This window comes from Acanthochromis polyacanthus, chromosome 6 (assembly GCF_021347895.1).
Source record: "Acanthochromis polyacanthus isolate Apoly-LR-REF ecotype Palm Island chromosome 6, KAUST_Apoly_ChrSc, whole genome shotgun sequence".
Classification (NCBI taxonomy): Eukaryota; Metazoa; Chordata; class Actinopteri; family Pomacentridae; genus Acanthochromis; species Acanthochromis polyacanthus.
In genome coordinates, this window is record NC_067118.1 from 11,918,858 (window position 1) to 11,942,435 (window position 23,578).

The 23,578-nt window shown below is 39.2% G+C and overlaps 2 protein-coding genes across 3 annotated transcripts in view; one reads left to right on the plus strand and one right to left on the minus strand.

Moving 5' to 3' along the window:
* mthfr (methylenetetrahydrofolate reductase (NAD(P)H)) overlaps positions 1-16,813 on the minus strand; it is a 56,821-nt gene extending 40,008 nt beyond the window's left edge. The window contains exon 1 of one of the 2 annotated variants that reach the window (XM_051949365.1): positions 16,644-16,813. The gene's annotated coding sequence lies outside the window, so the exon portion shown is untranslated. The remainder of the gene's footprint in view (positions 1-16,643) is intronic. The other variant, XM_051949366.1, reaches the window with a different exon arrangement.
* Positions 16,814-20,136: 3,323 nt separating this feature from the next.
* clcn6 (chloride channel 6) overlaps positions 20,137-23,578 on the plus strand; it is a 43,601-nt gene continuing 40,159 nt past the window's right edge. Inside the window, exon 1 of the mRNA XM_022216936.2 lies at positions 20,137-20,280. Within this exon, the coding sequence (XP_022072628.1) occupies positions 20,206-20,280 (75 nt within the window). The 5' untranslated portion in view covers positions 20,137-20,205. The remainder of the gene's footprint in view (positions 20,281-23,578) is intronic.

Here is a 23,578-nt window from a genome sequence, read left to right on the forward strand (position 1 = left end):
GTCTCCTGAAGAAAAACTATTTCTGATTTTAGGTGTGATAAAACTCTTACTTTTCTAATAGGTCCGCCAAGTCCTCTCACATTCCAGTTTGTAAACCTAATGGAACCCAGCCCGTCCATCTGATCATTTATCCTTAGACAATATATATTTTTCATTGAAATTATGAAATAAAGCATCATCCAAACGGAATGTGTCATACAGAACAAAGATAACAGTATCAACACTGCAACGGAGTAAATAAGTTGCTACAATACAGGAAAGAAAACATTAACAGAAAAAGACAAGAAAGACAGATAAACCACACATATGAACTACAACTGATGCCTTAACTGACATTAAAAAAACATGTACTTGCACACTTGTCCTAAACTCACCTAAGAAAAAAGAAAAGATGAGCAAGCAGGAAAAAATTACAAACCTCCGGTTACCCAAGATGTAGCTTGCTTCCCTTAAATACTTATCATTCTTACACACCTATAAAAAAAATTAAAAAAAAAAAAAAAAAAAAATCAGCCACGCTCCTTGTAAAAGATAGGCACAAATAAATGTTCCTCAGAGATATCAGAGGTATTTATAATTAGAGATCGACCGATTATCGGCGCCGATATTTGGAAATTTGACGTATATCGGCATCGGCCTTTTTTAAATCCGACCGGCCGATATGAAGAAATCAATTTAAAACTGGGTTATTTCGGCTCAGATGCAGCCGCGCCTCTCTCTCCTGCCTGCTGTCTCCTGCACTATTCACCCCGTCCTCTGATTGGTTAAGCGGCAGAGGCAGAGCCTCCGAAGAAGAAGCTGTTCTCACACACACTGGAGAGTGAGAGGAAAAGTTTTCTTGTGTGAGAAGCTCCGGACAGAAAACGTGTCAAAGGTAAATGCAGAAAGCTCTTCCGAAATTGTAATAAACATCCCAGTACTCTGCATCTCACAACTACTACTAACGTTACAGTGAGCAGCAGAATAGCGTAAAAGCAGAGTAAACCTTAGCGGCAGCTCTGTTAACTCGTATTACGTCCCAACATGTCTGTGAATTATTTAACCCGTTGCGCTTCAGTGTTCCGCCCGCGGTACACTTTGAGATCTGCATAAGCAATTTGCTAAATGTTTGAAACTGCAAACGCGATTATACAAACACGATGGAAAGCTTAGATTCTCATGAATCCGCCGGTATAAACCACTTTCAGATGTGATTACCACAGCGGGCAATATAAACACATTTGTCCGACAAACAACGAATATCCATCCATCCTTTCTCTAGACACGGCTTCAACGTACACAGCGCGACTCACATTTCTGGGTTCATTATTTTATTTTATTTTTTTTTATACTTAATTTTTTATTGGTCTTTTTCACTTTCCAAAAAAGTAAACAAGTAAACAAGAACATAACAATTACAGTCGACATAAAAAGCTTGCATTATTATAGTTGACATACGTCTACATATAATGGCATGTCCACATATTTAATACTCGTAGTATCCGCAACAGTAAATTCAACTGTGTTAAACATTTTGATAATGTCTTATCCATTTGCCCCATCTGGCGGAGTAAAGGTCCGATTGTAGTCTCAACATAAATGTTAACCTTTCCAAATTGTGTGTTTCCTTTGTAATTTCAATCCAGTCCTCAACACATGGTGGATTGTATTGAAGCCATTTGCGAGTGATTGCCTTCTTTGCTGTAGCAATAAGAATTTTTAATAAATATTTGTCATTATTTGCAAAGCCTGTTGGCAGATCTCCCAAGTACAATATGAACATTGTTTGTGGTAATTTTAAACCTAAAATTTGTTCAATCAATGATCCAATTTCAGTCCAATAGGGTCTTATTCTATTGCATGACCAAAAAATATGGGTATGGTTTGCATTATCTTCACCACATCTCCTCCAACACGCAGAACTGGCTAAATTTATTCTCAGTTGTTGCTTTGGGGTTACAAAAAACCTTACCATGTTTTTCCAGCTGAACTCTCGCCAAATAGCAGAACAAGAAGTGGTATGTGCAGTCTCACATATATTGTCCCATTGTTCGAGTGATATAGCTGTATTTAATTCTTTCTCCCATCTAATTCTAATATAATCTGTGGAATTCCCTTCATTTGATAATAGGATCTGATAGAGTTTGGAAACAACAGAGTTTTGTTTTTTCAAGTAGGCTTGAGATATTAGAATTATTAATTCATTGTGTTTAGTACATTCTAAATTTTGTAGTTTTGAGTTGACATACTGTCTTAATTGTAGATATCTAAAAAAGTCTGTTGATTTCAAATTGTATTTTTTCTGGCATGTTTCAAAACTTGGTAGGATATTCTTGTCTATTATGCTACAATAGGTAGTTATTCCTTCATTTATCCAATATTTAAATCTTGAATCCATCTGATTCGGTTTGAAGTCTGAATCGAAAGCCGCCCATCTAAATATCCAAGACTCCTTCATGATTTTTAGTTCTTTTAATATTTGAAACCAAATTGATAACGTAAAAAATGTTATGGGAGAAAGTTCTTTTTGGTAGGATAGCGTTAATTTTTGATCCCCAATTAAAGTTTGTACAGGTATATTTCCGCAAGTACTCTCCATTTCCTTCCACCTTGCTTCACAAGTCTTGTCACACCACAGCACTATTGTTTTAAGTTGGGCGGCTAAATAGTAACTTCTGAGGTTTGGCAGAGAGAGACCTCCTTTTTCTCTACTAACTGTTAATGTTGTATATTTAACTCGCGGTTTTTGTCCTCTCCAGATAAATCGGGAGATTTGTTTATTCCAGTCATGAAACTGAGAAGCTGGGATATTGATTGGGAGTGACATAAATAAGTATAACAATCTCGGCAAGATGGACATTTTAATTATTTCAATTCTCGAATTAAAATTAAGAATATGATTTGTCCACTTTGTGAGATCTTCTTTAATCTTTTTATTAACGTCCTTATAGTTTTTTTTGTATAGATCTTCGGGCGAATCTGTCAGCCAAACGCCCAAGTATTTAAGAGTTTTCCGAGACCAATCAGATCGCAGCCTCTCTCTTAGTTCCATTGAAGGACAGTAATTAAATGTCATAATTTGTGTTTTGTTTATATTTAATTTGTATCCGGAGAAAGTACTGAATGTATTTAAAAGATTTAGCACCGTTAAGATGGACTGATCTGGGTTAGAGAGATATAACAGGATGTCGTCCGCATATAATGCAACTTTATGTTCTCTTGAATTGACCGTTATTCCTTGTATATTTTGAGTTTCCCTTATTGCTTGTGCTAATGGTTCGATGTAAAGTGCAAATAACGTTGGCGAGAGTGGACAGCCTTGACGTGTTGATCTTTCTAGTTTGATGTTGTTTGTCAAGCGTCCATTTATTTTAATTCTGGCTGTAGGGCCATTGTAGAGGGTTCGAATAGTATCAATTGAGGCATTTGAAAACCCAAATCTTTCTAAGACTAAGAACAAGTATTTCCAGCTTACACAGTCAAAAGCCTTTTCGGCATCTAAACTCAGCAGCACTGCTTTATGTTTTGTTGTTTGGATACTATTAATTATATGAAGAGACCGTCTGATGTTGTCTTGGGTTTGTCGGCCAGCAACAAATCCAGTTTGGTCCTCGTCAATTAGGTCTGCAGCAAAATAATCTAGCCTATTTGACAAAATGGATGCATATAATTTATAATCCTGGTTTAAAATTGAGATTGGTCTATATGAGTTGCATAATGTTTTATCCTTCCCTTCTTTAGGTATTGTAGTTATAATGGCCTCTGCCCAAGATGGTGGCATTATACTATTTTGCAGTGTCCAATTCATGCATCTAAGCAAAACAGGCACTAGTAACTCTTCAAATGTTTTATACCATTCTGCTGGCAGTCCGTCTGTACCTGGAGTTTTGTTATTTTTTAATTTTTTTAAGGTATTTTCCAATTCTTTCCGAGTAATCTGTTTAATTAGAGAATCATTCTGTTGTTTCCCAATTGATGGTAAGTCTAGAGAATTTAGAAACTTCTTAGTGTCTTCTATATTAGTCTGTTCTGGCTGTGTATATAATGTTTCATAATAGGTTTTAAATGCTTTATCTATTCCTTCTAAATCTTTTTCCAGGTCTCCGTTCTCTGGATTCTTTATTGCATAGACCGAATGCTGAATTTGTTTTTGCTTTAATTTACGAGCAAGTAATTTTGTAGACTTCGCTCCTATTTCATAGTGTGACTGTTTTAAAAATTTATATTTTCTATCCTCCTCTTCTTTATAGGCATCTGAGATTTCATTTCTAATTTGCCGAATTGCTTTCCAAATTTGATTAGTTGGAGTTCTGATATGTTTGTTTTCCATTTCTTTTAGTCTTGTATTCAATTCTTTTAGGTGTTTTTCTTTTTGTTTCTTAATTGCTGAGCTTAATGCGATAATTTTGCCTCTAATGACTGCCTTCAATGTATCCCAGAGAATATTGGGATTAACTTCTTCATTGTCATTCAGCTCTAAATAATCTTTAATCTCTGTTTTGATCTGATTGATGAATGTTTTATTATTTAGCAGACTGGTATTTAATCGCCATATTGTCTTCTTCGGTCTACTGTCCAAATGAACTACCAAATGTATTGGTGAGTGGTCAGACAGCCCTCTAGTGCCAATTTCACAACTACTTATTCTATGTCTGTCATTATTGAACATAAAAATGTAATCGATTCTTGAATATACTCCGTGGGGAGGAGAAAAAAAAGTATAATCTTTATCATGAGGATGCATCTCTCGCCAAACGTCTAACAAGCCCAAGTCATTCATACTTTGTTTCAGCAATTTACTTTGTGGGGTTACCAATCTTTTTGTGTTTGTTGTGTTATTTTTGTTCAATATAGTATTAAAGTCACCTGTACATATTAATACACCCTGCGTTTCAGATGAGATAATTTCAAGGATTTTCTTTAACACAGTAGTATTGTAGTCTGGTGGTAGATAAACTGAAAGAAGAGTGACTAATTTACCTTCTATTTTACACTGTACCAGTATATATCTGCCTTCATCATCCTTGATTTGTTTGATATATTCAAAATGTATACTATTATGTATTAACACAGCTACTACTCTTTTATGCCCGTTTTTGTAAGAGCTATAAAAAGTATTACTAAATCCGAATTTCTTTAGCTTTTCATGTTCATCTAGTGTTAAATGTGTTTCTTGAAGTAACATAATTTGTATTTTTTCCTTTTTTATCCAAGACATCACTCTGCTCCTTTTTACTGGACTATTGAGACCATTAACATTCCATGAGGCTACTCTGTAGGTGTTACTCATCATAAATCATGCAATAACAAATGTCGACTGTATGAACAAACCTAAGCCTTGGAAAACAGAACAATAACAAAAAAATGACAATTTCCACCCCCTGGGCCAGTCTTAGCCCTTCCAACCATAACTTTAAGTGTCCACAGTATAGGAGAAAAAATCCCACATGAAGTGGGGGCTCCTTCTCTGCTCTACGCAAAGTTCCTCTCATTGAGCTAAACTAAAGATGTCAAAATACCAGTCTTTCCTTTAATCCCAGTCAGAATTACTGTATATCCAGAAATTAAGATAGTGTGAATTAACATTTATGTCTGGTGAAGTCCAACCTCGAAATCAAGATCTTTATAGTGGCCATGGTTATAATAAGCCTAAATGTTAATTATAAATATAAAAGGGATAGTATGAGGTCTTACGTCTTGCTTCTTGTTGGCCCAGATAAAGTTTAGTCCGTCTTTTCTTGCCCTCGGTGGAATGATCGAAGCCTCTCGCGGATCCGGATTGAGCGTGCCTCTTCTACTCTCTCCCAATGTGCGCCGCCTGTGAGAGTCTGTTCCCAGTCGGTGTTCGGAGGCGCACGCGGTAGGTCCACGGAGTAGCCTCTCCTCCTCAGTTCGGCGGCCGCTTCTCCTGCGGTGTTGTACATGCACGGGCCATCATTCCAGTGGATTCTCATTCGTGCGGGGTAAGGAGTTTGGAAGCGGACTTTGGCCTCTTTAAGAGTCTTCTTTATCTCCTTGTATTCTTTCAGTTTATTATACACATCCGTAGGCATGTCGTGAGCAAATGTAATCACCTTCCCATCGTGAATAACTTTCTTCGACCAAGCTAAAGTAAGGACTTTGTCTTTGATATCAAATCTCTGAAAGTTTACCACAATCGATCTTGTTGTTTGGTTGTCTTGGGGTCGCGGTCTTGAAGCACGATGTGCTGTTTGAATCTGAAGGTCCACCTCTTCTTCAATGGGAAGCTCCTTCTTTAAAAAGCTATTCATGAAGGCGATCATGTCGTCTTTCTCAGCGCCTTCCTTAATCCCATATATTCGGATATTATTACGGCGAGACCTGCCGTCTAATCCGGTCACTTGGGTTAGTAAAGCTTTTTGCTGTGCAAGGCAATGTCGGAGTGCGCCCCTGAGATCTGTGTTTGCAGATTCCAGTTCATTAATTCGCTGCTCAGCCTCAGTCAACCTTGTAGCTTGATTTCGTACATCTACAGTCAAATTTTGAAGCTTCTGATTCATATCAACTTTTAGGTTAGTGAGCTCTTGTTTAAGTTCGTCCTTCATTTCTGTTATGTTGTTCGACAGTGCCAAAATAGCTTTGGCCGTAGTTAACTCTCCCTCCTCCTCAGTAGTTAGCATGGTCCCACTAGCTCCATTAGCCTCATCTTCGACGTCTTTTTCTGTATTTTCGGTTAATCCACTTCCCCCTTGAATGTTTTTTTGGGGTGGTTTAATTCTTCCCCCAGGCATTGTATTCCAGTTTTAGGGTCACAGCTTCTGTTTTCTCGAGTTACCTGGGGTTTTTGCGTTGTCTGACTGGGATCGGTAAAAAGTTATTCCGCCATCTTGAAGCTCCCCGGAAGTGTCTTCTGGGTTCATTATTACACACAGATGAAAATATTCCACAAACTAGAAAAGCACTCGGAGAGTGCAGACCTCCGCCAGGCCATCGCTCAATTGTACAGATGACCAATCGAAGTTTGTTTGTCTGTCTGTTTGTGTGTTTGTTAACAGCATAACCCAAAACGTAATGGACGGATTTAATTTAGTTTTAACAGTTTGTGCACAAAGCATAACATGCATGTACAGTGTAACAGCACAGTGTTTTGACGCACACACAACGGTAGCGTTGCGCACGCACGTGACGGTACCGTACGCGTCGCCGCCGCTTCGTTCCGTCGGTCCCGACTCGCTCGGGCAGGCCGAACCGGCCGCACGGAATTCGGCCATCGCCTGGGATTGATCCGGCGACCTCTGTCTGTACAATTGAGAGATGGCCGTCCTTCGACCTTCAAAAAAAATCCTGGATCCAGACGGTGATCCAGGATCCAGAATCTAATTGATTGTTACTCTTGCTCTTCCAGACATCCTGTAAAAACTTGGTGAAAATCCGTCCATGTCTTTTTGAGTTATGCTACTGCACGTATTTATTTTGAGATCCGAATTTTCGGATCCTTATATTCAGGTGCGCTCAATAGTCTGGAAATCACGGTATGTAATGTGGAGAATAGTATGTAGTTAAAGTCACGTGAAAAACTCTACAACTCAGACTACTAACGTTGCTATGAGCTTTCTGGTCCTATGATCTGAAAATGAACGGGAAGATGAGAGAGTAAAATTCAGAAATGATATTACTTTATAAAATCTCTGGAAGCAAGTTTTTATTTACATTTACTAGAGATACTGCTGAGCCTGAGAACTCCTGCACTTTTTGTTTGAAGTTAAAACAAAGTTAAATTATTTCAGTTATATTGAACTTTTACTTTATTGTGAAAAAATTCAGGGAGCTATTATTTAAGTTTTTATTTGCATTTACTAGAGATAATGCTGAGCCTGAGAACTCCTGCACTTTTTGTTTTTGATTGAAGTTAAAACAAAGTTAAATTATTTCAGTTATATTGAAATTTTACTTTATTTACTGTGAAAACAATTCAGGGAGCTATTATTTAAGTTTTTATTTAACTTTACAAGAGGTGCTGCTGAGCCTGAGAACTCCCTGTATTTTTGTTGTGTTTGAACTTAAAACAAAGACAGGTCATTGCAGTTATATTTAAATTTTACTGTATTTTCTGTGGAAAATTTCAGAGAGCTATTTATTTAACCTTTTATTCAACTTTATAAGAGATGTTTCTGAGTCTAGGAAATTCAGGCGCTTCTGGAGCTATTATTTTCTATTTGTGTGATTCAATAAACATGCTTTAGGCATTTCAATGAAGTTCAGTGTTTGCATTCAATTTTTTACGCCAATTTTTACACTTTTACTGCAAATGAATATCGGCTCCAAATATCGGTTATTGGCCTCCTCTAACTACTAATAATCGGTATCAGTATCGGTCCTGAAAAACCCATATCTGTCTATCTCTATTTATAATGTTCACTTAGTTGACACTAAACCAAACACCAGCCCGAGAACACCTTCAACCTGAGTCCACATTGTTCACTGAATTCTGTGGTCCAGATAGAACTGGTCCGCCTCCTCAGCGGAATCAAATATGCGCACCTGTTGGTTCATGGTGATGTGTATGGAGTAAGATTACTGTCAAAAGTATTCATCCACGATTCTAACCATTCGTATTCGTAATGTTAAACATTTGTATGTTAATAAAAAATTTGTACACAAAATTCTGCTGTCATATGCATGAGTTGGATAAATTAAGGGTTAGGATTGTTTTTACGAGTATGAACCTAAAAGTTGTGAGTGCAACTCTAATTTCTACGACTACGAAGTCTTCCCTGTGAGGACGAATTCAAGTTTATGGGTACGAGTAGAAAAATACTGGAATGACGTCACATAGGTCACAGGGGAAGGTAATCGAACACCGATTGCTCCAAACGCGCATGCGCCATTTATAAAGAGTAGACGCCGGGTGGACCCGGTGGACCTACCGGGGCAGGTGACGCCTCACAGGTCAAGTAAATAACACATCCAACTTCTTGTAATTTATTTATTTCATGAAACTGTACTGTTTTAATTGATATACAGTTTATGGACGAAAGACGGTACTGCTTAGCTTGCACGCTAACGAGCCGGGCCGGTGACACATTAGCCTTCTAATGCAAGGAGGCTAATGAGGAGGCTAAGGAGGTTTAATAACAAAACAAACATAATTTGAGATTATGAATCGTGGCAATTGGCGTATGAATCAGCCCATTGTACAGCCTAAATTGCTGTAAATTAAGTCCAGTTTTAGTTCTTTGCAAACTCAGACACGTGCATTAGTTTAGTTTACAATGAATCTGGCGGAGTTCGGTAAAGTTGGAAAGATATTCACAGATTCGGACTTCCGGCATCAATAACTCATGAGATATATGTTGTCAAAACATGAACGATGCCTCTTTCAAATCGTTGTAAGGTAGACAATGTGCTACAAGGCCAATTTTATCAAAAGTCGCTGTCTTTCAAGCTACAGAAATAACATTGGCGTCTATGAGCAGCCGGCGGTGCAACGAGTGAACAGGGACCGTCTGCAAATAGCAAAACCGCTGCAACAGCGAAAAGAGACACAACACATTTATTCAATAACTTTACTCTTGTACCCTGTAGAGCCACTAAAATCACTGGAGCCATGAATCGGCTGCGGCTGGTCATACTACAACTCTTTGTTTGGTGCTAAATGAAAAATTGAATTTTAAGGATTTTTTATGATTAATTTATGAGTATTAAAATTCAGTAACTTCACTCTTACACACTGTACAGTCACCAAAACCACTGGAGCCATCAATTGTCTCCTGCTGGTCATACTACAACTCTTTGTTTGGTGCTAAATTAAAAATCTGAATTTTAAGGAATTTTTATGTTTTGTATGATTATTTTATGAGTATTAAAATGGCACTTTTCTTCATGTATGTGGTATATTTTATATAACACACAGGAAAAATGGCATAAGGGCATAATGTACTTGTTTGTCCAAACACATAATTCTGTATAGTAATGGAATTTACAATCCTTACCAAAGAGAGTATCAGATAACACCAATATACCAAACAAACTGTTTAGACTGTCACCTCAAGTACTGATGATTGAGAAGAAAGACGATAAGACACTTTATTGCAAAGTTTCAGTGTCAACTGATTCATTTATACCATAATGTTAAACAGAGTAATATTTTTCTAGTTAAGGACTGTACAGACAATACTTGGAGGTAATAAACCTGACGGTCTGACCAGCACAGGTCACAGCAAGTACACTATGCCCTTATGCCATTTTCCCTGTGTGTTATATAAAATATACCACATACATGAAGAAAAGTGCCATTTTAATACTCATAAAATAATCATACAAAACATAAAAATTCCTGAAAATTCAGATTTTTAATTTAGCGCCAAAGCAAGAGTTGTAGTTTGACCAGCAAGAGCCCATTCATGGCTCCAGTGATTTTGGTGGCTCTACAGTGAAGTTATTGAATAAATGTGTTGTGTCTCTTTTCGCTGTTGCAGCGGTTTTGCTATTTGCAGACGGTCCCTGTTCACTCGTTGCACCGCCGGCTGCTCATAGACGCCAATGTTATTTCTGTAGCTTGAAAGACAGCGACTTTTGATAAAATTGGCCTTGTAGCACATTGTCTACCTTACAACGATTTGAAAGAGGCATCGTTCATGTTTTGACAACATATATCTCATGAGTTATTGATGCCGGAAGTCCGAATCTGTGAATATCTTTCCAACTTTACCGAACTCCGCCAGATTCATTGTAAACTAAACTAATGCACGTGTCTGAGTTTGCAAAGAACTAAAACTGGACTTAATTTACAGCAATTTAGGCTGTACAATGGGCTGATTCATACGCCAATTGCCACGATTCATAATCTCAAATTATGTTTGTTTTGTTATTAAGCCTCCTTAGCCTCCTCATTAGCCTCCTTGCATTAGAAGGCTAATGTGTCACCGGCCCGGCTCGTTAGCGTGCAAGCTAAGCAGTACCGTCTTTCGTCCATAAACTGTATATCAATTAAAACAGTACAGTTTCATGAAATAAATAAATTACAAGAAGTTGGATGTGTTATTTACTTGACCTGTGAGGCGTCACCTGCCCCGGTAGGTCCACCGGGTCCACCCGGCGTCTACTCTTTATAAATGGCGCATGCGCGTTTGGAGCAATCGGTGTTCGATTACCTTCCCCTGTGACCTATGTGACGTCATTCCAGTATTTTTCTACTCGTACCCATAAACTTGAATTCGTCCTCACAGGGAAGACTTCGTAGTCGTAGAAATTAGAGTTGCACTCACAACTTTTAGGTTCATACTCGTAAAAACAATCCTAACCCTTAATTTATCCAACTCATGCATATGACAGCAGAATTTTGTGTACAAATTTTTATTAACATACAAATGTTTAACATTACGAATACGAATGGTTAGAATCGTGGATGAATACTTTTGACAGTAATCTTACTCCATAGATGTGCAGGCAGGCTGGACAGTAGGGCTGGTTCAAATAGCAATTTCGGGGCTCCAGTTGGAAAGGGAGAGATCCGAGTATTCGGATCTCAAAATTAATGTTCGGATATCACCACAACGACCGAATATTGGGATATTCGGGTAACACCAAAGTCTGACGACATTAGTTTTATAAAGATTGGCTCTTCACCTTGTGAAGCCTGCCCACTTCTTGGCGAGTGTGTGGCTAAAATCTTCAAAGATCCTCATTGACTGTCAAGTACGAGATATCCCGGTTCTTTTTTGCCTACTGCAACACTCGTTCCTTGTGGATGTATTTGTGAAAGCGGACAGTGAAGGGCCAGGATCCTTTGAGGAGCTTTGGGACCAGACTGTGGTGCACATGTTCCAGCTCCAGGTTCAAGTCCTGCAGACCATCCCTGGTCACTTTTTTTAACAGCGTGGCCATGAGGACAATAAGAGAAAGGCGTCAGTCCCCTTCGCTCACACTGGGATACCAATCACACGGAGGTTCTTTCTTTTGGAGTGTGAGATACGGTCCTCCACAGCCAGCTGAAGTTTCTTGTTCACCTGCATGACAGTCTCCAGTTGTGATTTCACTGGTGATTCTGTCAGAGTGAGCAGCGAGAGGCATCTCCATAACAGCGATGGTGACGATGTGTGAGGCAATGTTCTTGGTAATCCTTTGGAGTGAGGCCTGGACTGGAGCCAGAGTGGCATTCAGGGAAGCAGTGAGCTCACTGGTTTCACCTCTGTGCAGCTTCTCCAACTTGCTGACTATCGTGTTCAATGTTAGCAGCTCCGTACTAGCTGCTGCAGCATTAGCCATCTTGCTAGCCTCCTTATCTTGTGGGCTAAAGTGCTGAGTTAGCTGAAGTTGATTTTTACCAAGAGATTTACTCATTCTTGCTGACGTGCAGTGAAGCTTCTTGTGGCTTAATAGGTAAAAACTGTGACAAAACTGAGTGTGTAGTTAACAGAAAAAGCTTAAGTTTCAGGGAGCAATTCGCATGCATCTGATCACTCCGTCGCCATGACTGGGAACCCCCTACCACTACTAACATTAATAGTACCATTACAGATTGATATCTGTTGATAACAATATAAGGAGATATTTTTAATATATGAAATGGAAGAAGTTAGAGTAATGACAATAGCATTGTTTTATTTGATAATTAATCAAGCATTGTTAAATACAGTATACAAATGAATGAATGAAACATGAGTAATACAACTGATGCCAATACAATTTCCTTTTGGGTCCCAGCTGTGAGATATAGTGCAATAACACCAAAAATCATTGAAAATTAGTCTATAATGCGTTCTCTGCAAATCCTGTGTTCCTGACACCGTAGGGCTACAGAAACGCTGCTTTATCAAGCATTTTCTGGCCAAACTAAGCAGGACAGCTTCAGGAATTCACGCACTGCTAGGGAGTGTGTGTCTGGGGGCTGGGATCAGCAGAGTCTCCACAAGCTTCTTGGACACCCAAATATCAAAAGCAACCTGAACAGTATCAAGTCAATTCACAGTTTGGACTGCAATATGAACTTTTCCATGGATCTTTTCTGTTGATGGTCATTCACAGGTAATACAAAGCAACCATATGGGAAAGATCTTGAAAGTCTGTGTAAAGATCCCACAACAACATTTTCAAACTTTTATATATCTTTGTCATACCAATTACTGAAACCTTCAAACACTAGAACTTGAAGAAACATTTCCTGAAGGTTACTGTTTTCTAGGTAGCAACACAATACAACGTGACCAAAAAAGTGAAGAGTGTACGGTATGAATTCCCAGTAACTGACAGAATAAGGAGCAAAGTTTCAGGCAGACTGGAGTATGTTCAGGGCATGTGCACAGCCTTTGATGTTTCATGGCAAAGGATCAAACGTCCAGAGGTTGCCATAGCCAACTTTTGTAGAACATTTTGATAACCGTTGATCACTGAGGCCTGTTGTATGTATTGGCAAATCTGGAGTTACGACCTTTGAGTTTATAGCTCTTGAAAATAAACAAACATCAGAAAATTTCAAACAGTCAATTCAAAATGGCAGACTTCCTGTTCAGCCTGATGTGCTGCATATGCCTATCAAATTTGGTAGCTGTTGGTGAAACGTGCTGCCAGTGATAGACGTTATAAATGTTCCAGATGGCGCTATTGAGCCATTCTGGCTCACACGCGTGCAAATTTCCTAAAATGTAAATATTTTCACCGATCCTGACGTTTCACGCATTTTTGATTTTTGAATAGCTTTAGGCCTTCAAATTTGCATTTAAAAAATGGTAAAAGAAGAAAGACCTGTGAGTTTGAATAAGGTATTCGCACCATTCACTGTTCGGACCCTAATTAAAGTTTCATTGCTGAAATCCAGTGTTGGGCAGTAACGTCACTACAAATAGCGTTGTTAGTAGTTTAACTACATTTTTCTGTAACGACATGATAGCATCGTTGTTTACAAAATCAAAAAACATTTCAACAGCTTAGCTGATCTTTAGGTCATGTAGCGCGGTAGCGAACGCAAAAAGCTACATTAAAAATGATTAATGTTGAACTGCTTGAAGCGGAGCTTTCTGCTCTGCTGCAGTCTCATCTCACACTTTTAAGGATCAGACAGTGACATCATCTCCAAACGCCGACATGTCTGTGTCGACCAATAGAAGCGGAGGAACTGTTGATGTCGTCATTCAACAATCCCTTCCTGCGACTCACTGGATCCACACACACACACAGACACTTGCTTCAGTTCACTGAGAGATGGCAGAGAAAGAGGGAGAAGATGAGGAGCAACCGAAGGAGTCGGAGTCACCGTGGCCCTACCTATGAGTTTTTGTGAAAAAAAGGAGAAAAGTTGTTTTCAGATGCCTACTGTGCCAGCCCAAGGCGAAGTTTCTGTCAACTTCAAAGACGTCAAATACAAATATGAGAACCCATATACAGGTGACTACCGAATATGCACAACCAGCAGCAATTAGCTAACCATCACATGTCAACCGCAGTATAAGGTGCACAAACAAACGAGCTACTTTTCAACATCTAAAATTCGCGTGGCAGTAAATTAATTAAATTAAGCGTAAGGTTGTGGTGGCAGTGTGTGAATATATATAAATTGGGGGATTAAATAATTAAACTGATACATATAGGAGGGAAGAGGTATGGGAGAAAACGAGGTAACAGTAAAACCAAAATCTGTCTTCTTCAGTATTACTGTTAACACTAATGAGCAAATGGCTGAAAAAAATAACAGAAAGGGTAACAAAAGTGATGGCATAAATGATTAAATATCTTAATCTTACACTCAAGACCAAAATTGAGTTAAGTAGTAGTGGATAAGGCACTTTGGGAAAGCATTGAATAATTTTACATAGATATTAGACTTAAGAAATAACATTTGATTTAATACCCAACGTGAATACCCAAATTATGTATAATATTGTCTTACTATAATATTGCTTACTTTATATGGAAATGATATCAAATGTAACCTATTATACCCTCCAATGTAAGTGGTGTGTTAATATAAGCTACTGCAACTTAATTATCAGTACATTATGTCTGCAATACAAACTAAAAAGAAAATCAAAACAATGATTTCTAATGTAAAAAAGTTGATTAATTTTAAATATAGCTCCACATATTCCTCAGTGTATCAACTTACTAAGTTTGGAGCACTGAGAACTAGTGATGTTACGAGATGTGCGGAGGCTTTGAAGCGTGTGTCGAGTGATGGAGGGGGCGTTTCCATGAAGCGCGTATCGAGGCTTGCTTCATTTAGGGGAGGAGCCAAAATGATGACGTTCAAAGCCCTGCGAGCAGCGTGACTCGTTCAGGAACTGCTTTTCAGGTTTGACGAGTGATTCAAAATATAAGGGGCAGTGAAACGCAATGGATTCCCCGTTCACATTTTGTGGATTTTTGCCTGCTGTCTTTGCTTGCAATCGGCTTGAAACTCTTTTTTCCCCCCATAGAATCAACCACAGAGAGAAGATTCTCTCCTTTCTGGGAGCACTTTGACCGGTTTTCTCCTAATAAAGTAGGCACATAAATGAAAAGTAATATGAGGAACTGTGACAACACTGCACATCGCTTGTTCTGATTTCTTTTTTTCTGGTATTTTAAAAGGTGACGTGTCTGTTGTGTTCCAAGGAGCTAGAGAAATACTGTCCAAAAAAAGAAACTGCTTGGATCCCAGCACTGTGGAAAATGTTATATTTTAAAAAAACAAATAAATTGCTGTTCCTACTTTTGTTTTTCACTGGTACCACAAACACACAAAACAACAAGTAGCAGAAGCACATTTAAATTTATTGATATAGCCCTCATTACAATTAAAAGTATCTAAGCACTTTATAGAAAACCGCCTGACCCCAATCAAGCCGTCAAGTTACATAGCTCAAATCTGTCCCCAATTTGTTTCCACTTCCCCCTCTGTCCCAGCTATCAGGAAAAACAGACACTATATTAAGTATATTATTTGTTGATTGGCATCATCATTTAAGCACAATTCAGAGCTTCACATAGCAAAGCCACTGTGTCATTATAGGCACTCTGCCTGTTTTACTTTTATTTGTCCACTTGATGGCGCAGTAGAGCAAATGAAGCACCATGAAGCTTTAACACATGAGTGAACCAACTGCATAGAAAGCCTCAATGATTCATGAAGCTTCATCTCGCCATCACTACTGAGAACAAAAATGATGGTTTAATAATAAACACGTCAGCATTTTGTTGTCTCCGTTTGACTGACTTCATTACTCCCTGAAATTTTTTGGTAAGAAAAAAAGTAACTTGAATGTATCAAGCTACTTTGGCCATATTGCTGTAGCTTAGCTTGCTACATTTCTGTGGGTCATAGCTTCAGTGTAGTAAAGCTTGATTTAACACGGAGTAACTGGTAGCTTAGCTCATTATAGTTTCAAAGTAGCTTGCCCAACACTGCTGAAATCATGCTTATAGCTTCTACACAGCAGAAGCAGATCAGAAAGGGGTCCCATACCATATGCTACATGGAGCGACCTTTTAAACGAAAGATTCCTGTGAACTGGCTGATCAATAATCGATTCTTGCACTAAACTACGCACTAGTAGTGGGCAGCTGGGTATCTGTCTGCAGCCTGCGAGGTGTCCGGGCTGAGCACAGCTAGCTAGGAGCCGCAAGACTCCCACGCTTTCAAACGTCAACAGAAACACATGCTGAGGTTTTAGCCGTCTGAGCTTCCAGGTTAACCCATGTCTCCATAAAACGAACACTGCTTTTCTTACCTCCACCAGCCAGTTGTCCACGTGCTGCCTGTGATTCTGACTCTCATCCAACACAGGGAAGCCTCCGTTACAAAGTCCCAAACTTTTATTTCTTCTATTGATTTCTTCTTCTTTTTTACGGCAGCGTACACGCCATAGACAGTCTATGCACAAGGCATATTCTTGTAGTTCTTCGACTAATCAGTTTATTGACGCATTATCGCCACCTGTCGGACTGGAGTGTGAAACTGAAAATTGACAAAAGAAAAATAGAAAAACGGAGAAAAAAAGACAAACGATTCTCTAAATTTGTCCTATTTTCTGCTTCATTAGGTGACTATATGTTGAGTGTAATGACCCTCCAAGTAGGCCACCCACAGTGATACTTAGATTGACTTTATGTAATGCTGGTGCCAGTTTCCTCTTCTAACATTCATAGCACCTAGATTCAAACAGCACTGAATGGTGTACACATCTGCTAGTTGGATGTTCTGATTGTAGTCCAGTGTCCCTATCTTGAGAAAGGTGATAACTCCTTTTTTCTTTTCAGTTTCTGCAATGCCCTGCCCTTTCCCGAACACACCTTCCAGAATATAATATACATATCTTATAGTTTTGTTTCATCACAGTATTCTTGCCACACTTTTTGCAGTTGTCTCTTAATAACTGATTTACCCTAAGCTTTGCTTAGTGGAATTTCCGTGTTTACCGTTTATGTTTTTAATGACAACTTGGCCAGTATATTAACAATCTCGTTATCTTCCACTCCTACACCAGGAGGAAGAAATATGAAATCAACTATGGGCTCCTCATTGATTTATGTATGTAACAGGAGGTAAATTTCAAAAAGCAGATCTTGTCTGCATGATTTCTAGATTTTGATACCTGTGGGTGCTGCTCTACTATCAGTTGCAATTACTGCATTATTTGTTGTGATTGGCTTCTAGCCATTGCCCTGCCATCAGAGCAGCTACTAACTTTGCTGTCAATACTGAGAGTTGGTCTGAAGTTCTCTTCTCAATGGCTACCTGGAATTGTGGAATAAAGACTGATGCTTCTGTTCATCTTTTGATTCATCTGTGAATATCACCACATTTCCTGCATAATGCTGCTCTGTGTAGTTAAATGCTATGATCCACAGGGTGCCTGTTTGGATTTTTGTTTCAGTTGTTGTTGTATATTCAGATCTGTTGTCATCATTGCAAATGACCAGGGTGGAGTAGGTGAAGATGAGGCTGCTGTGCCATTCTGTATGTACACAAACCTATAATTTTTGCAGTTTTCTTTACTATCCATCCAAAGCCCAGGCGTCATTGTGCTCCTAGCAGTCCTGCAGGATAGTCTTTGTTGAGAGTGAGCTATTTTGCCCCTTTAAATCAAGCCGGTATTCTAGGATGAACTTTTTCCTCCTTATCTGTAATGTCATTCCATTTTCATTTTGCATATCAGCAACTAGAGATACTCTAAAAGCTCCACTGTGGGTCTGTTGGCCTTGTGCTGCTCCACATCCAGTTCTTGAAGGTGTTGTTGAATAAGCCGCACACCCATAGTCTGGTGTGACTCTCATGAAAGCTTTGTATATGTTCAGCAACACAGCTCTAGTTGTTCCCCAATCTTTTTGTACTTGTATTGTTTGAGTGTCTGGCTAAAAAGTTTAAATGATATTACCTTGTGTTTACTTTACCTTAAGAAACAAATGAATTGTGTCTTTGCTACTGATATTTTAAATACCCACTTATTTGTGGGTATTTATTCGCAGACTTCTACACCATCCCCAGTGCAGTCACATTTTGCTGTGTATGTAGCTGGATCACTCAAGAAATGGAAGACATTTTACATCCTACCTATCAAATTTCAAATAATCCATCCACAAATATTAAAACATGAAATTGTTGTGTACTTCCTTACTTGTCCTGAGACCAACTCTAAAAAAAAAAAAACAAAAAAAAAACAGGAGAAAAGAATGTTTGAAAATATTTTTCAAAATACCAAATAAGTCTGGAGTATCACTTAAAATGCATTTTTTCTCTTGTCCCACCCTCCTGATGACCAAATCAAATCTCAAATACAACAGTTAAAATGAAACCTAAACCTCTTTTGATGTATCATTTTTTTCATTGATGTCTATGTAATCATGTAACATTTGTTTGATCAACATAATATTTTAAATAATAATTATTATACATGAAATATGTGTCGCACAACATGCACACAATCCTGTTGCCATAGTCTTTTTAGCATATAAGAAAAAAACAGTGAATCACATGATATGCTAAACTGACATCATCAAACAGTTTTCCAAAAGAATGGGTAGAGCAAAGGTATGTCCTCTCTTCTAAGTTTCATATTTTCATAACATTGTCAGCCTTGATTGAATGTTTCAAACTACTCATGCAACCCTGTTATGCATATTATCAGAAAAAGATAAATTCTTTTTACTCATTTCTTTATTTTCACACAAGTATGTTTATCCTCTTGGTCAGCAGTAACAGCTAGCTAAGTATCTAACTTCTACTCCTGAGAAAAAGCTAACATTAACATGAATTTGCAACCCTGTCACTGTGATTAGAGCAGGGTTAGCACACAACAAATAAAACATGTATTAAAAATTGTATCACTGATGTGTAAGCTGAGCCAATTAAGCCTTTGATAGTTTATTACATTTTATTGATGGATATGTAGCAGAAACTTGTAAAAGAGAAGGCATCTGAGGGCATTTATTGAACTATGAACCTTTAGCAATGTTTGTGCCAGAAGTTCTTCTTTGGCTGGCCACTGTTTTGTTGTTACTTTCAACATTGGGGTTGTTGTGTTTCTCTTAATCTCACCCCTTCTTTTGATTAATTCCCATATCTCTTATAGCTGTGTTTAAGTCCCTGTCCTATTACGATATAGTATACATTTGGTGGTTGTTATTGTCAACTGGCAACAAATGCGAAAAATCGCGAGATAACATGACTTTCCTGCTTAGTAGTTTAGTTTTGTTACGTTGGCAACCCGATAGATCACAAAAATGTCTAATGTCAACAAAAGTACGTGTTGACAATTTAAAAGTTGCCATTCAGCAGATTGCGGTTTCCACACATACAGCACCACCAGCTGTCTCTGTATTCAATGAGATCACAATTGCACAACTGTACAACCAGTTTGTGGCTAATTAAATGGCTCTCCTCGTAGCACCACACATTTCTATGAAGTAACTCTTCATTAGCTACACATACGTGAATTTACAGAGTTTATATAATGCTTATTTCAGAATAATAACCTCGTGCGTAAATTACACGGAGTTCTGACGTTTACAACACCCGTTTGCCTTTGTTGTCACGTGAGACATGGTTTGCTGCTTTTACTTGTCATACGAAATATCCAAGTTGCGTTTAGCCGTAAACTTCTAAGTACATTTTGAGACCGAATTTTAGAACACAAATACATTTTTGGCTTCTTATTTGCTGCAAGTTATTTTTTCCGATGTTCCAACTAAAAATGAGTTTTGATATTCATCCGGCGGTTTGAATCTTTCCATTGTAAAATGGCTTGACCGTTTCACCGTGGGCCTTGAAGGCAGCATGACACAACAACGAAGATGGCGTGTTGTGGAAACTGTTTTTGTTGCCAATGTTGCTGCAGAGAACGGGAGACTCGGACACCGGAGGAACTGGTAAGGAAAGACGGAATAACTGGGTAAAGCAGGCATTTTTGGACTATTTTATGGTCACATTTGGTTTCCCAGACAGAGGCATTTCTCCTGAGCCTGCTTCATCGCTGAAGCCTGGCTTGCCTGCTCCACCCTGCTGCTCACTCACTGTGTTCTGTTGCCTTGAATTTTTTGAAAGCAAGACATGATTACTTTGAATCTATTCAATGTACAACCAAACACTTGCCACTAATAGCACTCTTTACAGTGGAATTCGCCTAACAGGTATAATGCTTGGTGTTTTTCTTTACGCTTAAGGCAATAAAGCTCATTGGTCAAACTTTGACATCTTATTGCTTAGCAGAATCCCGTAATGAACTAGGCATGCATGTTTACATGCAAATAAGCATCCGGTACTCAGAACCAACAGCTTTTCATTGCACAGCTGTCCACATTTTCTTCCATCTAATTGAGTATAGATTATGGTGCCTAAAAATACACTTCTCAAAAGAATTAAAGGAACACTTTGAAAATACATCATATTTCAATACAGGGAAAAAACAAACTGGATATTAGCATTGATATGGACTGGATAATGTGTTAGGAATGAAAAGTGCCACATTGTTTGATGGGAATGAAAATTATCGACCCCCCCAGGAGGGCTAAATTCAAGACACCCCAAAATCAAACTGAAAAACTGATGTGGCAGGCTAGACCATCTTTCTGAAATTCCTTGGCAGCAACTCAAAATGGTATTCAGTAGTTTGTATGGCCTCCATGTGCTTGTATGCATGACTGACGATGCCGGGACAAGCTCTGAATGAGACGACAGATGGTGTCCTGGGGTATCTCCTCCCAGAACTGGACCAGGGCATCGCTGAGCTCCTGGACAGTCTGAGGAGCAACCTGATGGTGTTGGGGGCCAGCTAATGGTATCAGTTCCTTCATCCTCCAGGAACTGCATGAGTTCTCTTACCACATAAGACTGGGCATTGTCGTGCACCAGAAGGAATCCAGGACCACTGCACCAATGTAGGGTCTGACAATGGGTCAAAGGATTTCATCCTGATACCTAAAGGCAGTCAGAATGCCATTGTCCAGCCTGTAGAGGTCTGTGCGTCCCTCCATGGATATGCCTCCCCACACCATCACTGACCCACCACCAAACCAGTCATGCTGAACAATGTTACAGGTAGCATAACGTTCTCCACAGCTTCTCCAGACCCTTTCATGTCTGTCACATGCACTCAGGGTGAACCTGCTCTCATCTGTGAAAAGCACAGGGCACCAGTGGTGGACTTGCAAATTCCTGTGTTGCCAGCCGAGCTCCACAGTGCCAGTCAGCGAGCACAGCAGGCACTAGAGGACGCTGGGCCCTCAGACCACTCTCATTAAGTCTCTTTCTGATTGTTTGATCAGAGACATTCACACCAGTGGTCTGCTGGAGGTCAGTTTGTAGAGCTATTGCAGTGCTCATCCTGTTCCTTGTACAAAGGAGCAGATATCTGTCCTGCTGATCGGTTGAGGACCTTCGACAGCCCTGTGAAGCTCTCCCAGACTAACTGCCTGTCTCCTGGACTCTCCTCCATGTACTTGAGACTGTGCTGGGAGACACAGCAAACCTTCTGGCAATGGCACACATTGATGTGCCATCCTGGAGGAGTTGGACTGTCTGTGGAACCTCTGTAGGGTCCAGGTATCGCCTCATGCTACCAGAAGTGACACTTACTCTAGCCAAATGCAAAACTAGTGAAAAAACAGTCAGACAATATTAGGAAGGAAAAAAAATGTCCGTGGCCTTCACCTGTAAACTCATTTCTGTTTTGGGGGTTGTCTCATTGTTACCCCTCTAGTGCATCTGTTGTTAATTTTATGAACACCAAAGCAGCTGAAACTGTTTAAAAAGCCCCTCAGTTACTTACTTGACCAGATCAGTATCCCACGTTTCACTGATTTGATGCAATACTTGGATTAAAAAGTGTTCCTTTAATTTTTTTTGAGCAGTTAATATTCACTGCACCTGGAAGTTTTTTCTTTTTGTTGTTTTTCGGCATTGCATCCTGGTCAATATAATTAGGCTTTTCTGACAAAAAATATTCCAAAGTGTTTTTACATGTTGAAATAAAAACATGTTTCCACAAAGTTATGTGAAATAATTTCAAATACAAAATGTAAAATAAGTGGTTGTTTAAGTAGTCATCCCCTCTAAAGTGACACATCGAGGGCAACACAGGGACTGCCAGGTCCTAGAAGTCCCACAGTTAGTGAAATAAAGATTATCTGAGGTCAGTGAATGTGTCTCAAAGTGATTTCAGTATAGTGTATCTGGACAGAGCTCAGCTCACTTTAGCCTTGCATCTAGAAGGTGCCCAGTTCGCATCCCCGCTTTCCCAGGATCTCCTTGCATGGAGTTTGCATGTTCTCCCTGTGCATGCCTGAGTTTTCTCCAGGTACTCTGGCTTCCTCGCACAGTCCAAAAAAAAATGCTCCACGACCCTAATGAGGATTAAATGATGTATAGATAGTGGATGGGTGGATGGATGGATGCATCTGGAAAATCCAGTCACGAGTGAGTCCTTACTGCTGGATAGGGGTGTAACGGTACACGTATTCGTACCGAAACAATCGGTATAGGCCCTTTCAGTTTGGTACAGAGGTGTACCGTGGTACAAAAATTTTAAGACTATTAAGAATGGCCAATGTACAGAATTGTTTTAATTGCGAAACCTAAAACTTCGTAGTGCCCAAAGTTGCGGTGGACCTTCTCTGGCTCACACAGTTGCACAGTATTGCAGAACTAAAAACAAGTAGGAGTTTCCAGTGAACCACAGGATGTGACGGATCATTATTCTCCTGCCCACGCTTCATGGCTAATGCTAGCAACAACGAGAAGAAGCTAGAGCTGGAAGACACTCTGGCATCATTAAAGTCACCCGTTTGGGATCACTTCAGTTTCCTAGTGAAGTACGGAAAAGGAGGAAAAACAAGTGGGCAAGATGAAAGCCGTATGCCGACACTGTGAAGCGATCCTCAACTATGCATCCAGCAACACGTCAAACTTAGACACACATTTGAAAAAGCACCATCCAAGCGTAACTATCCCCGCTGCTAGGAAAAAACAACGAACTGTACAAATGATGCTCCCAACATCATTTCATCAATCCCTGCCTAGCAATTCAGAACGGGCTAAAGCAATAACCAAGTCCACTGGTGTTTTCATAGCAGCAGATCTACGGCCATTATACTCCATTGTTGAGAACCAAGGCTTTAAACTTATGATGAAGGTCCGCTTACATTAACTTTACATTATTGCTGGGCTCTT